Source organism: Polypterus senegalus, chromosome 8 (assembly GCF_016835505.1).
Source record: "Polypterus senegalus isolate Bchr_013 chromosome 8, ASM1683550v1, whole genome shotgun sequence".
In the NCBI taxonomy this organism is placed as follows: Eukaryota; Metazoa; Chordata; class Cladistia; order Polypteriformes; family Polypteridae; genus Polypterus; species Polypterus senegalus.
This window is the reverse complement of record NC_053161.1, coordinates 159,944,835-159,961,600: the sequence shown is the minus strand read 5'-3', so window position 1 is coordinate 159,961,600 and position 16,766 is coordinate 159,944,835. Positions and strand designations below refer to the sequence as shown.

General features: G+C 38.9%; 1 protein-coding gene across 2 annotated transcripts in view; it reads left to right on the top strand.

Moving 5' to 3' along the window:
• The window catches only part of LOC120534432 (cytolytic toxin-beta-like), a 33,110-nt gene extending 17,071 nt beyond the window's left edge, over window positions 1-16,039 (top strand). For both annotated transcript variants that reach the window (XM_039762005.1, XM_039762004.1), the window contains exons 5-11: window positions 4,164-4,337; window positions 4,562-4,729; window positions 4,944-5,117; window positions 6,282-6,455; window positions 6,696-6,869; window positions 7,137-7,310; window positions 15,793-16,039. In XM_039762005.1, coding sequence (XP_039617939.1) covers window positions 4,164-4,337; window positions 4,562-4,729; window positions 4,944-5,117; window positions 6,282-6,455; window positions 6,696-6,869; window positions 7,137-7,310; window positions 15,793-15,892 — 1,138 coding nt within the window. In that variant the 3' untranslated portion in view covers window positions 15,893-16,039. The remainder of the gene's footprint in view (window positions 1-4,163; window positions 4,338-4,561; window positions 4,730-4,943; window positions 5,118-6,281; window positions 6,456-6,695; window positions 6,870-7,136; window positions 7,311-15,792) is intronic.
• Window positions 16,040-16,766: the final 727 nt, after the last annotated feature.

Genomic DNA, 16,766 nt, shown 5'->3' with positions numbered 1-16,766 from the left:
TATCATTGCTTCATACTTTTTCATGATGACTACAAACAGCTTCAATATGAGGTGAGATACAAAAATAACCAGATTGGTAAAAAAATAAATATATTTATTAATGAATTACAGCATTCTAAACATTGTCACCCTTCCCAATCTCTACACCGCTCCATACATATCTTCAATCAATTGAATCAGTCCTGGAAGTCTTCTTGCTTGAGGATCTTCAACAGGCTTGCCGTTTTTGTTTTCACTTCATCCATTGAAGATAAATGTGTTCCCCTCAGGTCACTTTGATTTTTTTTTCAGGAACAAGTAAAAATCAGAAGGAGCTAAATCGGGTGAATAGGGAGGATGATCGAGGACAGGAATATTTTGTCAGTCAAAAACTACTTTATGGAAAAAGAGAAAATTCACGAGACGTTTGATGTTGATTTTTTCACCCAACATTTTCGTGGCAACTCTTGTAGCGATTGCTGTGCAAATACTGACTGGGCTATTCACAGGATATACCTAGCTGGTCGGCGGTTTGAGAGGGTGTGCAGGAGGGGAAACAGTTCTATAATTCTTGTTCGGCCAACCTCCTGGCAGTTTTTCAGGAAAGTCCCAAGCTCAGGCCGGTTATTTTTGTGTCTCACCTCTTATATCCTTGCTTTAGGATTAGGATTTACAAACAGCATATCTAGCAATTTTTCCACTTTGGTAATTGTTTGGGATTGCTTCATGTTAACTGTATTTTCAACTTCTGCTCCAGCCTTTTTGACTGCTGATTCATTTTTGGTTTTGGTCACTTGACAGCTTGCTTTCTTGTTTTTTTATCTCAGGATGACTTTTGACTTTCTCTTTTCAATTAATTTAATCTGAAGGACCAATTTTATTCCCGGTTTTTGTAAGTGTACGTATTTTTTTTTTTTCATTTCAAAGTGTAGTGTACAGTACCCAGCCAGGGTTCCCACCATGTGAAATACTTTTTTCAGTTCAGGTGGAAACTAAGAGTGTTAGGCAGTCAAGCCAAAGCAGAGCTCCATCAACAGAAGGGAGTAATATGACCTCTCACAATGTAATAGGTTCATTTAATCTGAGCTTTGTTAGAGAATCCCATACACCACTATGGGGCAGCAAGTCCTGGATGTGTGTAGAGTGTTCAAGAGGGATAACAGGTAAACCAACCATCAAGTGTGGGAGAAAGCAGGAATCTGGAGGGAGACATACACAAAAACTATTGGAGGACAATGAAACACAACTGATGGTGCCCTGTTCACACCACTATAGAATGCTTAATCTAGGAATGGAAAAAAACAGCTAAGGATATTTGGCTTTTTGAGGCAAACTGAAATCTTGGGGTAAAGGGAACCACCAGATAAAGTTCTAGTGTTGTGTTCCTGCAGCCATGGAAGACCATTTTTGATCTTGGTCAGGATTATAGAACTGGGCAAAAAGTTACACTGCATTAGTCTTCAGGGTTAGGAGGAGATCTGAACATATATTTATCTGGTGGGGGATAGAGACACCACGGTCTGGAGAAAGACAGAGATGTTAGGAGACAAGGGGGAGATGTTTTTTTGATACTGTGGTCTGCAAATGGAATGGCTAATCGAGCACAAAGACAGGGCACGTGACATTACATTACAGCCCAGTAGGCCATCGGGTTTGGTGTTTTACATTCTGTTCATTTGTATTTTATCTTCTCACCTGAGGTCTCATGTATAATGGCGTGCGTAGAATTCACACTAACACATGGCATATAGACAAAAACAGAAATGTGCATGTGCACAAAAAAATCCAGATGCATAAATCTGCGTGTGTGCTAAATTCCATGTTCTTCCACTACATAAAATCCAGTCAGCATGAAATGTAACAATCATGCTCACGCCTACCACCCCACCACGTTTCCTCCCAGAATTACACCTCTTTGAATATGCAAATCAATATAAATAGCCCCTTATGTTCAGTGTTCGGTGAAAAGACAATGGCAAAAGCATGGGGAAAATAGAAGAATTTCATTGAATACCAATGGAGGCAAGGAAAAACGTACTATTTGTTGGTTTAAGCAGTGATATAAACAACAAAGGAAAGTTGATCGAGTGACATAGAGTGGCAGAGAAACTCAAAAGATCAACTTCAGAAAGTCACACAGTGCCCGAAATAAATAAGTGGTCAGATATCAAAGTTACCATGAAAAGCTAGGTCAAAGCCCACCGTCTAAGTGTCATATGGAAGTGTATTAGGGTACAGAGAAAAGAAAAAAAAAACAGGGACACAGTGGAAAAAAAGGTTGAAATTTCCACTTTAACCACATACTTCATTTTGTCATTAAAGTAGAATGGCATAAACTTCATCTTAAAATCAATGTTTAATTTAATAGAGTTTCTCAAATCCCATTGTAACTAAAGTGGCATGTTAAATGCTTCATATTCTATGTGTTTTTCTAGGTGCTGTATGTGTGTGAATAACTACGTGCTTCTTAAACGGGCATTTTCTCGTGCCGACAGGACACAGAATACATTACATTCATGATAATACAGCTCTCTCAACAATTTAAATTCTATGATGTATACTTGATATCATTTTTATGATGAAATGAATTAAACCATGCATTAAATATAGAGCCACAGTGGTGCAGTAGTAGCGACGAGCTGCCTCCCTGTCCAGAGATTGTTCCTGCCTTCCGCAAGATACTTGTTGTGCCATGCGTGACATAAAAAAAAATTATTACAGCAGTACTGCCTCTCTCAAATGTTCTAACCCCCAATTCCTGTCCTTGCTTTTCTTTCTCCAAGTAACCAATCACCACACAATCAGCTCTTTGATAAATGTCAAGCCGTCAGTAAGATTAAAATGCCGATTCTTCAAAACATTTGAGCAACATTGAAATATCTTCATAGTATATGTTTAATTACTGTATACTGTAATATATATACAGTATACTTTACTGCAATTCATCTTAAAAAAGATATCAAGAACTCCAAGGAGATAGTGCTTGGAAATCTAAATCGACTTAGAAGCCAGTAGTCCTCATCTGTAAATATGCACTCTTCTATTGAAATGAATTGAATTCCTTTATTGTTATTGTATGGTACAATCAGATTCAATTTGCAAATCCTCCCTAAACTTCTTTTCCTATAAAATGGTAAAATAACAACAACAACAGCAATAATAATAATAATGATAATAATATATAAAAATCAATGAAAAATATACAATATGAAAGCATTAGTGGCTCAGGTTGTGCGATATTACAATTGTAGTGCAAGTTGACAGTGAGTTCATTTTACTTATAAGTATAAACAGTTCTAAAAGTAGCGTTTGATGGACTGATTGAGTGTGTTAATAGCCCTTGAGATGAAACTGTTTCTCAATTGCAAGGTCCGTACAGGAAAGGGTCTGAAGCATTTGCCGAATGAGTGAAGTTCAAATAGACTGTTCCCATAGCTGAGGCAGCGTGTGCTAGAAGCTGTACTCCGATATTTCTCTCTGCTCTTGATACAACCTGCTGTAGAGCTTTCTGATCTGCTGTTGTAGGGCTGTGATTCCATACTCAGATACAATTGGTTAAAATACTGGTGCACTGAGAGTAACAACGCTAAAGCAGCTATGGCATTTGGAATAGTTTGGCCATTCTGTGCACTATTATATGGTTACAGGTACTTTAAATGATATGCAATATTTCAGTGTATTTGCAATATTTCAGTGTATTTGATAAAGGTGCGTCAGGGATGTGAATCTAAAAATAAAGGGAAATCACACAAGAACAGCAGCACTGCTTTGACTCTGGGTGGCGCCAGTTTGCAAAACAAGCCCAAAACTTGCGTACGCAATGGTTTGAGATGGTATGAGAATATGTGTGGCTTTACACGAAGGTTAGTTTTTATACATCGCGATGTTAGCTTAGAAATGGGCATACACAATATTTTTGTGCATACACATCATTTATACATGAGGTCCCAGGAGCTTATTCCTGTTAATAAAGGGTTTTTTTTGCATGCTTTGCATTCATGGTGTTATTCCAGGGTATGAAGGGTTGACTCAATGGCCCCCACTGCTGCAATAATTGTCTTTTTTTATCAAGTAAATGCACAAATTAAAAGGGAATGAAAAATTGGATCTGCAACTGACTAACATCAAGGAATCTCAGTCTTCTGTAACTGCTAGTGTTTTCACCTCCTCTCTCTTCTTTACAGAATGACCTGCTGTGGTCTCACCTCTAGATGTTGTGAGAATCTCTCCTTGGTTCTCTCTGCTGAACACTCTCATCTGACAGAACTGTACCTGAATAACAATAACCTGGAGGATTCAGGAGTACATTTGTTGTGCGAGGGTCTAAGGAACCAAAAGTGTCAATTACAGAAACTGAGGTAAATAAATATTGTGTTTTATAAATTGATTTTCGATGGCTGTTTTAGGCATGATTGTAAAAAAAAAATTAGAATAAAGTCCTGTTTCTAATTGAGATGTGAACTGTTCAGGGCAGTCTGTATACATTTTTCTCTGTTATTTGTCACATGGACATCACATCTATAACTGGTGTTTAAATTCAATACATTTTATTTCCTCTCAATCTCTCTGTTCATCTGTACAGGCTGATTAACTGTGGTCTCACCTCTGGAAGTTGTGAAACTCTCTCTTCTGTTCTCTCTGGTGAATACTCACAACTGACTGAGCTAGATCTGGGAAACAATAAACTAGATAATTCAGGCGTGAATCTGCTGTGTAAAGGATGGAATACCTGCAAATTACTGAAACTTGGGTGAGGAAATAGGAGAACATTTTACGCATTTATTTTCAATGGCCTCATAGGTATGCCTGTATAAAGTACAGAAAAAATGTGTTTAAATTCTGTGTGAAGACTCCTGATCATCCTATGTTGTCCCATGAGAAATCGGGATTGAGTTTTTATTTACTGCTTGTATTTTTTTTCTCCTGACTCTGTCATTTATTCTGTTCTTCTCTCCTCTTCTCAGCCTGTGGTCATGTGGACTCACCTCAGGATGCTGTGTGGCTCTCTCTTCAGCTCTTTCTGCTGAACACTCACGCCTGACTCAGCTAGAGCTGAATGACAATAACCTGCAAGATTCAGGAGTGCGCCTTCTATGTGAGGGACTGAGGAACAGAAACTGTAAATTAGAAAAGCTTGGGTAAGGAAACACTGAGTGTGTGGGTATGTGTGCATGTGATAGAGAAAGAAAAACACTTTTATTAATTTGTTATTCATTGATCTATGAATGAGTTTAAAACACAAGATTAGAAACTTTCCATTAACCTATTTTCATTAAAGTAGTGTTTGTGGTCGAAGGTTCAAGGGAAACAGCAGACCGACACTGATCAGAAGAAAAATATAACAGTTTCTTTATTAATTCTTGTTGAGCAGAGACTCTTTGCAGGTCCTGTCAGCTAGTGCTATGACAATAACCAGCAAAAAACCCAAATTTGTGGGGGGTGAGTTCCTTTTAATAACAGACTTCAGAGTCAAGCTTAGCATGAGACAAGATTACACAATAGTTTGGGGGGTTCAGTACTATGCCCAAGGGTTACATCATTTGGTTCAAAATAATAAAGCAGAAGTGAAAGTACCTGTTTGCTGCTTATTAGACAAAACATGCAGACGTTTCCTAACCGATTAACAGTCTTCTTTTTAGAACAGACTAAAAGTTCAGCAGTTTTCTTAAAAATGTTGCAAGTTACTTTTTAGCTTACATGTATTTAGCAGAGGCAGTTTAAACAATAGCTTATTGTATATTTGTACATTAATACATATAACATTATAGCTTAATAATGATTTTTCCTTTCTCATGTTATAGATAGATAGATAGATAGATAGATAGATAGATAGATAGATAATTTTAAATTACAAAGGTATAATTTAAAGACTGTAAAAAGAATACACTTTTTTTTTCTTATAACATTAGAACACTCTAGACGAGAACAGGCCATTCAGCCCAACAAAGCTCGCCAGTCCTATCCACAAGTTCAGTTTTGAAAGTCCCCAACGTCTTACTGTCTACCACACTACTTGGTAGCTTATTCCAAGTGTCTATCGTTCTTTGTGTAAAATTTACCCTTAACAAGTTTCCAACTGTGTCCCCATTTACAATTTTGTAAATTGTTTGTTATAACTATAAATAAAAAATACAATCTGGAGTTTATATACGATGTGAAGAGCTTGGACCTGTCTGCGGTCTCATATGAGAGGTCAGAATTGAATTTTTTGTCAGTGTTTATCAGACGAACATTGGTGCTTCTAATGCTCACTCTCATTCACTCTCAGTGTCTTTACCTCTTTTCTCTCATCATTTCCACAGGCTTAATTCATGTGGTCTCACCTCTGGATGCTGTGGAGCTCTTTCCTCGGTTCTCTCTGATGAACACTCACGACTCACTGAGTTGTGGCTGGGAGGAAATAACCTGGAGGATTCAGGAGTGGATCAGATATGTGATGGGCTAAGGAGCCCAAACTGTAAATTAGAAAAACTGGGGTAAGGAAGCAGTGAGCATGTGTGCATGATAGAATTCTATTATTTTTTCTGAAGGTTTTAAAACTTCAAATATTAAAGAGAATGAATAAAATGCAGATAAATAAATCACAGTTAAGGATTCTAGGTCAGAGTGTATGGTCAGAGCTGAGTTTTTATTTTCAGTATGTCCTAATGAGAATTGTTAATTGCACTGCACTAACTTTCCCATTTCATGTTTCTATTTACTCCTCCTCTCTGCAGTCTGTTCAGGTGTAGTCTGACCTCTGGATGTTGTTCAGCTCTCTCTGCAGCCCTCTCAGCTGAACACTCATGTTTGACTTACCTGGAGCTGAGATACAATAACCTGAAGAATACAGGAGTGCAACTACTGTGTAAGGGGCTGAGGAATGTAAACTGTAAATTGGACAGACTGGGGTGAGTGGACACTGAATGTGTGATTGTGAAAGAGAAAGAAAGATGTTTTTAAGAGTAATTAATGCCTCAAAGTGTTAAAGACACACTGACCCCATCTCTAATAATTCAATCACATGTGAGAAATTTAGGCCACAGTTCAACAGTTCATAAAGAATCAAGCTTGTTAAGTGTCTGTCTTTAGTCTGTCGTCTGCACATCAGAATTGTTTCAAGTGCTTACCCTTAATGAATCTCTGTGTCTTTACTTCCTGTCTCCTCGTTTTCATAGGTTGCTCTCATGCCATCTTACCCATGAGTGTTGTGAGGCTCTCAGCTCAGTTCTCTCTGATGAACACTCATGTCTGACTAAGCTGGAGTTGGGACAGAATAACCTGGGAGATTCAGGAGTACATCTCCTGTGTGAACCCCTGAAGAGCACAAACTGCAAATTAGAAAAACTGAGGTGAGAAAACATCGGACTTGTATGACGTTTCTGGATTTATTCCTGTTGGCTCTATGAATATGAGTATTAAAAACATGCAAAACAATGCGTTTAAATCCCATGTGACTACTTCAAGATAGACTGTTGTGTTATGTTAGAGATGGTAAAGTTCTATGCAGATCTCTTTTCAACGAATCACTCTTGTCCCAGACCAGCTACAGTAAAACTGCATGTGAACCACAGTCCTCAAATAAGGAGTCGACCTGAAGAAGACCCACTACTTGTAGAAAACTCCCGCTGAAAATGTTATTTTTATAGGTTACTTACCCATGTAGCTTGAAGTGATAGGTCAAAAATGTTGATCTCTTGTTTCACGCAGAATGGAGATAAGTTTCTGGTAGAATATTCCTCTATGGAGAGAAATGGTGGATCACAGCATACGATGCATCTCAATAAATTAGAAAATCATTGAAAAGTTAATTTATTTAAGTTATTCAGTTCAAAAAGTGAAACTCGTATATTATATAGATTCATTACATGCAAAATGATATATTTGAAGCATTTATTTATTTTCATTTTGTTGATTGAATTACTGAAATAAATTAAATTTTCTAATTTATTGAGATGCACCTAGTGTGAAGTCATGCAAAATGACACCTTTTATTGGCTTACTACAAAGAGTTGCCTCGAAAGCTTACATATTGTAATCACTTTTAGTTAGCCAATAAAAGGTGTCATTTTGCTTGACTTCTCACTACATTTATAATGGCTAACACAATACAACACCCTAGTACTATTGAGATGCCCCTTTATAATATCAGCATTCATGAAAAAAATCTCATGTCACTCGTGTCGCATAATGCATGTGTCAAGTTATCTGGTTATAATGTCCAAAACACATCTATTTTTACTAATATATTAATAGATAAACCACTTTCTGATAATACCCCCATAAATGAAAGTGGAAAACTCTCAGCATTTGAGTTGTGGACCTGCCTTCCATCATTACATTAATATCTATTTAAATAAATATATTATGTATATATCCACACCTGGAATACCCCAGGATTATTAAGCAAGAGTTTGTAAAACTGCATGAGTGAAATGACATTCTGCTTGTTGAATCATCCATCCATTATCCAACCCGCTATATCCTAACTACAGGGTCACAGGGGTCTGCAGGAGCCAATCCCAGACAACAGATGGTGCAAGGCAGGAAAAAAACCCCGGACAGGGTGCCAGCCCACCGCAGGGCACACACACACCAAGCACACACTAGGGACAATTTAGGATCGCCAATGCACCTAACCTGCATGTCTTTGGACTGTGGGATAAAACCGGAGTACCCGGAGGAAACCCACGCAGACACAGGGAGAACATGTAAACTCCACGCAGGGAGGACCCGGGAAGCGAACCCAGGTCTCCTAACTGCGAGGCAGCAGCGCTTGTTGAATCATCTCAAATATGAAAAGATATGGGACATATTTTCTTCTGATAACGTTTTTTTTTTTAATTTCTTTTAACTTTCAATCTTTAGCTTTACATGTCTCTCAGTGCACTTTCTGAAATGTTGATATCACATGAAGCACAATGTTAGCCAATGGATAATCAGTTACTGTTATGCCTTCAACTAGTTAAGGCAAATAGAATGAATGGAAGTAACTGGGAGAGGAAAGGTTAGATAAGCCAGAAGTCAAAACCAAGAATTAATCCTATCTTTCATCTGATCAAAAATCATAAGTAAAGAATCAAAGTAAGGAACAGAAGCCAAACGTCATGAACCAGGAAATCTAAATAGCACCTTTACAGACACATCTAAAATACTGATCTTTCAAGTGGCATTCTGATTTTCTTCATTATGCAACCCCTGGGTCTGCACTCCATAGCAACCAACAGTGGGCAAAAACTAAGGTGTCCCAGGAGATAAAGCATGGCAATGTAAATCATAAAAAAAATCATTCCTACACTCCCCAAATTATGACAGTTACTGGGCATAATACAAAACCTGTTATACTAGTAGGTATACTATTTCAGAATGAAGCCCCACCTCATCCCTGTGTCTCATCACATTCCCTTCTCAGCCATTGCTTTCCCAGTACTCACATTTGTGTGCTTTAGCCCTATTTCCTAGTTACTTTGGTTCAGCTATAATTAGAAGATATTTGCCTTCATGCACTATATTAACACTGTTTGAATCTTAAGTTCAAGTTTTCAAGAGGGCAATGTTCCATGATGTTCTCATCTAGTTGCTCCAGAGATATTTCCAAACACATTGAACTCTCACCTCGGGTAAGCAGTTTGCTCTTATGACTGACCTCAATATCCTATAATTTGTTGTTTCCTGTTATCAACTGCTTTTTCCCTCTATATTTTAAATATTTTTTCCTTTTTCTGTACATTCATTTAAGGAACTTAAGAAATCTGACAAACCAGTGGAAAGCATTCAGTCCATTTGTTGTTCGTTGTTTAGCTAATAGCTAAGCTGTCCTAATATTAGGGTTGTCAGAAGTTTGTTTCAGATTCCCACAACTCTTTAAGTGAAGAACTGCTTCCCAGCTTAAGTCTTCAGTAATTTCCACAGGTGTACTTGACCATGGGGCTCACCATTTAATTGAAAGAATCTGACCGTATCTTCTTTATCAATGCCTTTGAGAATTTTCAAAACTATAAATCCTTGCCTTTTCTTGTGGTAGTCTTCTCTTTTATTTCATACCAGTAATGGTGGACTGCACGATAACATGCAGTAAATACACTTGACTTATTGTTTTCGTCCTCTTTCTCTGTATGTTTAGCATTCTTTTGCTCAGAGGTTGATGCTGATGCGTTTTCTCCAGTCTAGCGGCCCGCTTCTTCTCTTCTTCCGTTGGCAACTTTTTGCGCTAAAACTAATTAAGTCAGTTTTTGTGTTGCAATTACTTAGTATGTTTTTCTTAATTTTTCATTTAAGTGCCATCTGCCCCAAGAATGATTTAAGATATGAAGAGGTAGAAGAAGTGACGTACGCATGCGCCGCCGAGAGTTGATTCTACAATAAAATAAAATAAAAAATTAAAAGAGTAATAAAAATCATCACCCCGAAGGCGGACAGTAGAGGTCACGTAGTATGTGTGTACCAAATTTCAGGTCAATAGGTCAAACAGTTTTGCGAGCTACAGATGATTTAAAAATCTTGGACAGACAAATGGACAGCCACGGTGGCGTATTATATAAGATAATGCAAAAACAAGGTATTAACTGTAAGATTTCATGCAGCTTTTGACAGATGATATAATTCTGGCTTTTTGCAGTCACAACATTCAGACATCCATGGCAAATGTGTGTGCTAGGCTGACTTCAGGACACATGATGGTACAGTAATACAATACTGAAATTTATAAAAATTTATTACATTTAATATAAGGTTAAAACTGTTATTTATGATACATAGCCAAACTTTATTAGCTATGCATCAGTTTTGAGGCTGTCTTAATCACTTCTTTGTGACGTGTTATTTTTCATTGAATAATGACACAGTGTCCACTCAAATCTGGCTCAATCTGAGATGAATTATCTTTTTTTTATGATTCCCATTGGCTAATTTGTCTTTGTAAAATCTAGTTGTATGTTTCTATAGTAATGCTGGGTTTCCCTGGACAAATACTGTATGCACGTTTCTTTCCTATTAAAGTAGAGAAAGAAGGGTATTCTTTAACTTTCTGCCCATTAGGGACTGTTAAAATTCATGCATGGCTTTTAAAATCAATTTAAATGAGCCTGCTGTGGTATCATTGAAAACAGACACAGATTGAACAAAGGATTTTAGAAAACAACAATAGTTATTTAACTCATCTTGTGATGCACTTCATCATAACATCAGTGATTGCACCCAGGGTGTTTCAGGTATTTTGACAATTGTACACCCTCACTGAGGTTGGTCAAGCCTTAAATTATGACTAAGTGCACCTGCTGTTCATAGATCCCCTTCTCTTGATCTACAGCTATCTTCAGGTTCTCCACAGTCTCTCTGATATTCCTGATGGTTTCCCTGTTGTGCTGTCCTGTGATGCCTTAGGTACTCACCTACCAGTTCTGTGTATCTGGCCCTCTATCTCTAATATATCTCCTCCATCCAGTCTTTCCAGGGACACATTAGTTCCAGCAGAACTACATGTCCTGCTGTTTCAGACATTAGGACAATATGTAGCCAAATATGGAATCTGGAAAGTTGCATTGCTCCCCAAGCTCAATCTTCAGCTGACTTTCTTGTGTGGAAATAAGAACCCCTCTTGGCACTCTTGCCCACAGCTACAGCTTCTCCTCTGCCTTAACTAAAGCAACTGCCCTGCTTCAGTGGGTGGGGTAGTCTTACTCTAATGCAGATGGTGTCTGTCATGACTGTCAGCACCTGGTTTATTCCACTAGCAATAGTAACCCTCCCCATGGCCTTTGAGGTACAACTGAGGATGTGTTTTAAAGATCCTTTACTTGGGCAGTTATCATATTATTACATTACAGTGGACCCTTGACTTACAAACTCAATTCATTCGTGAGGGCTGGTTGTAACTCAAGTTGGTTGTAAGTCAAGACTATTTTTCCCATAAGAAATAATGGAAATACCCATAATGCACTCCGAACCTCCCACAGCAACACTTAAAAAAGGGTTGTATAATGTGCATAATTTACAAAAAATACCAATAATTTTTGTAATGTACTAACCAAAAAGTTATAAAAAGTGCCTAGCCTACCAGAAACAACAATTTCATACTGTACTCGCCATTTAAGTTAACATCTTTGGCTTTCAGGAAGTGAGGAGGAGAATGAAATGGAAGGTGGTTATTGTTTGGAAGGAGCTTCCTTATACAAATCTTTTCTTTGTAAAATTGTCGAGATAGTTGATTTCGACATGATGTACATATTAGCAAGATTGGTCACACGAACGACACCCTCATATTTCCGCACAATTTCCTTCTTCGTTTCAATAATGATCGCTTTCTTTTCCTTCGTTACCTTTTCTTCCTTCCATAGCGATTATCAAAATAAATTATATAAATCAATGCACTGACCGAAATTACGTCAATAAACACATGTATCTGGACTCCGACTAATGCTTACGAACGCTGTTGGCTGTTTGTGTACAATCGCACAAGTGGATACATGTGACCGCATTCGGGATTGGCTCCAGCAGACCCCGGTGACCCTGTATTCGGATTCAGCGGGTTAGAAAATGGATGGATGGATGGATTTCTCTTTGTATCATAGTCTTTGTTTTTTACATTTTTATTTGTTAGCCTCATCAAATCCAGCACCATCAGCACAAGGTTTCTATTCTCTACACAAGGAATGGTCGTTAGATTTATTTCTTCTAACCTATCAATACACTGTGTACAGTAAGTTCTATATTTAAATATGTTACCTGTTCTTCCATTATTGCCCCCTTCTAAGACCTTTGATATCATCCTCCAACATTATTGAACATTCATCCTAATATTATTTCATACTGTATCTGCCAACACAAAGTTTCTGAACAAAGAGAGACAGCCCTTTAGGTCTACAGATAAGTCAGAAGTAAGTGAGTACATACAGACATGAAAGAAGAAACTCTGTGAGGGGTTTAGTCACTACTGGAGCGCAGAGTGAAGGTCTGGATTGGGGTGGTGGAAGGAAACTTTGATAGGGCCAGTGAGCTGGTAGTTGCATTTAAACCGCTTTGAGTAAATACAAAGTCTTATGTGTGGAAAGCAAACATGTTGGATTTGAATACACAATGGGAGGTCTGAAAGTTAAAAGTACTCCTTATGAGAAGGACCTGGAAGTCAAACTAGACTTGTCACTATCTACATCAAGACAGTGATACAGAAGCAATCAAGATGGCTAATAGAATGTTAGGTTAGTATAGCACAATGTGTGCCATACAAGACTAGGGAGGTTATGATTAAGGTTATATAATGTACTGGTGAGGTCTCACCTGGAGTACTATGTACAGGATTGGTCTTCAGATTACAAAAAAGAAAGCCTAGTAGAGGACGACAGAGCTGATTTCAAAACTACAGGTTATGAGCTCTGAAGATAAATTGTAGGAGTTGAACCTTTTCAGTTTAAGTAATGGAGATGGGGTGACATCATCAATACAGGATGTAAATTTAAAATGAGTTCAACAGAAATACAGGAACACAGTTCAAAACGTGTTAAGGGTAAAATTTCCACAAAGAGAGAGATTTTCTTCACACATAGAATAAATATCATGTAGTGTGGTGGACAGTAGGACCTTAGGGACCTTCAAATCTCAACTTGATGTTATTTTAGAGGAGTTAAGGATTGGCTTTGTTGGTCTGAATGGATTGTCCTCGTCTACATTTTATCTGATGTTCTAATGGTCAGCTTCACAACTGTGTCTCCTACAGTGCCTTTCATATCTGTCTTCTGATTATTTTACATAATGTCTATCTATCTATCGATCTATGACCCTTATTCTACGTTTGGGCTGACATCACCAGAAGCTTGTTAAACTGTTTTCTTTTAAGTCTATGTTCCATTTTATCTTTTAAAGTGGATGGAAACCTGGGAGACTTCTTGTATCAATTACCGACACCTCTCTAACTGCATTTTCCATATTGCTCACCCAGTTGTTTCTAAAAGCTTTGTAAGGAAAGCCAGTGAGACCATGTCACGTAAGGATACAGGGCCTCTATAGGCATTACTACTTTATGGTCGTGTCCGCACCAACAGAGAAGTCTGAAACTGCCATTTGGGTGGGCCTTGGTATTAACCAGTTAGGGAGGCCATTCATTCCGAGACCATTAAAATTGGGTTCATTTCCCAAGTCCTCCCAGCGTGGAGTTTGCATGTTCTCTCTGTGTCTGCGTGGGTTTCCTCCAGGTACTCTGGTTTCCTCCCACAGTCCAAAGACATGCAGGTTAGGTGCGTTGGCGATTCTAAATTGTCCCTAGTGTGTGCTTGGTGTGTGTGTGTGTGCCCTGTGGTGGGCTGGCGCCCTGCCCGGGGTTTGGTTCCTGCCTTGCGCCCTGTGTTGGCTGGGATTGGCTCCAGCAGACCCCCGTGACCCTGTAGTTAGGATATAGCGGGTTGGATACTGGATGGATGGACATCCACATAGATGTGTGTATTCAGCAGGCCAATATAATTAAGCTATCCAACATGGCAGATATGGAAAATGATCTGCCTTGCTGTACTGTATTTCCATCTTAATGAGAGAATAACCTTGATTTTCTAAATACTGTGCTTCTTAAATGTTTTACCATCCTTTGCCGAGTGAGTTGCACATTCACTATGAATGAATTTGACCATGAGGCTAATTTTTCCTTACCTGTCCTGTCTTGCGATTTTCTCCAAGTTTGTGATCAGGCTCAATAAAGACATTAGGGCATTTTTTTGTAATATAGAGACCAAAACTGAGGTTAGTATTCCAGATTCCAGGCTTCATATATACTGATACTGTTGATTTATATTTTATATTGCGTGGATATCATTATACGCAACATTGCAGTTGCCTTCTTAATCATTTGTGTACACTGTCTGCTAGAGAACTGTGATGATTTTTAACATGATTTTAACATTAATTTCAATCTTTTCATTCATCTGTCTATGTGTACATTTTCTTTATTCATTACATGGCCCTCTGCTCTACTAAAACATTTGAAGATATTCATTTAAGTTGGTAAAGCATTAAACAAATGTTCATAAACATGAAGACAAGTGGTTCTAATTAGAGGAGGTCATATACTCAAATTTCTTAGGGAACTTGTCAATAGAACATTTTGTACAACTCTAACAAGAAACAGAGTAAGGTGACACATATTGGCTTTGTGACACTAGGATCCCAGGAACAGATGAGGTTCTCAAAATGGCAGCCATTCTGTCACTTCTGGATCACATGAGATACAAAAAAGTGAAATCAACAAAGTGAGAAGAGGACGAAGGATGTAAAGAATGAATGTAAAATACCAACTGAAAAATATTGGGTTTACCAGGTGCTTATTGCCATGCTCACAGGGTACAGTGAAATTCTGACTTGCATGTGGTAATCAGCTCTGGTGCCATGATTAGTTAGTAGAACTACCCTGCTTAGTTTATGCTTTACTTCTCTCTCTGTCTGCAATTTTTAATTGATTTTCTTTGCCATGAATAAATCTTTACAGCACTGTCAGCTCCTGATAAGGAAGGACATTAAAATCTGTCGGCATTGTTTCAAAATAATAAATCTCTTAAAAAATAAACCATAAACCAATTTAAGTGAAGTGAAAAATGAACAAGCCAAGCAGCAGTCCAGCTTTGATGACCTGGAAGTCAACTCAGTGATCTGACAGTGACATTAAGGTGGTCATGTGTGTCCTTCACCCTTAAGAGCCAACCTGACTTACGGTCCTGTTAGACAATCAATTACGCTGTTAGGGATTCTTGGAAAGTGATGTGAGAGTGGCATAAAACTAAGAGATTTGACTCTGTGATCTTCAAGGGAAATGACATCCCAATGTTTATATAACTTGCATTTCTGTCTTTTCTACAGGGTACACCACACTGGGCTGAGTAATGAGGGGACGAAGCACCTGAAGTCACTGGAGAAGGAGCTGAACAAATCTGGATGGCGGGTGACAATATATCTGTGAAGACCTTGTCAAACTGGTCTCCAGTGATGACACTTACTGTCACCAAAACTACACAAACTTTTATTCTGCCTCTGCAAGCCTATCTGGCAACATATGTAAAACCAAACATATAAACGACACAAATTATATTGTACTGTAAAAGTTTTACATTTCTGATCTGTTACAGCAGTGATTGATGAGGATAAGAATTTAAGAGGTCATATGAAAGTCTGTCTTTGCAGATACCATCCATCCATCCATCCATCCATCCTCTTCCGCTTATCCGTCGGGTCGCGGGGGTAGCAGCTTAAGCAGAGAAGCCCAGACTTCCCTCTCCCCGGCCACTTCCAGCTCTTCCGGGAGAATCCCAAGGCGTTCCCAGGCCAGCCGGGAGACATAGTCCCTCCAGCGTGTCCTGGGTCTTCCCCGGGGCCTCCTCCCGGTTGGACGTGCCGGAACACCTCACCAGGGAGGCGCCCAGGAGGCATCCTGATCAGATGCCCGAGCCACCTCATCTGACTCCTCTCGATGCGGAGGAGCAGCGGCTCTACTCTGAGCCCCTCCCGGATGACTGAGCTTCTCACCCTATCTTTAAGGGAAAGCCCAGACACCCTGCGGAGGAAACTCATTTCAGCCGCTTGTATTCGCGATCTCGTTCTTTCGGTCACTACCCATAGCTCATGACCATAGGTGAGGGTAGGAACGTAGATCGACTGGTAAATTGAGAGCTTTGCCTTACGGCTCAGCTCCTTTTTCACCACGACAGACCGATGCAGAGCCCGCATCACTGCGGATGCCGCACCGATCCGCCTGTCAATCTCACGATCCATTCTTCCCTCACTCGTGAACAAGACCCGAGATACTTGAACTCCTCCACTTGGGGCAGGATCTCCCC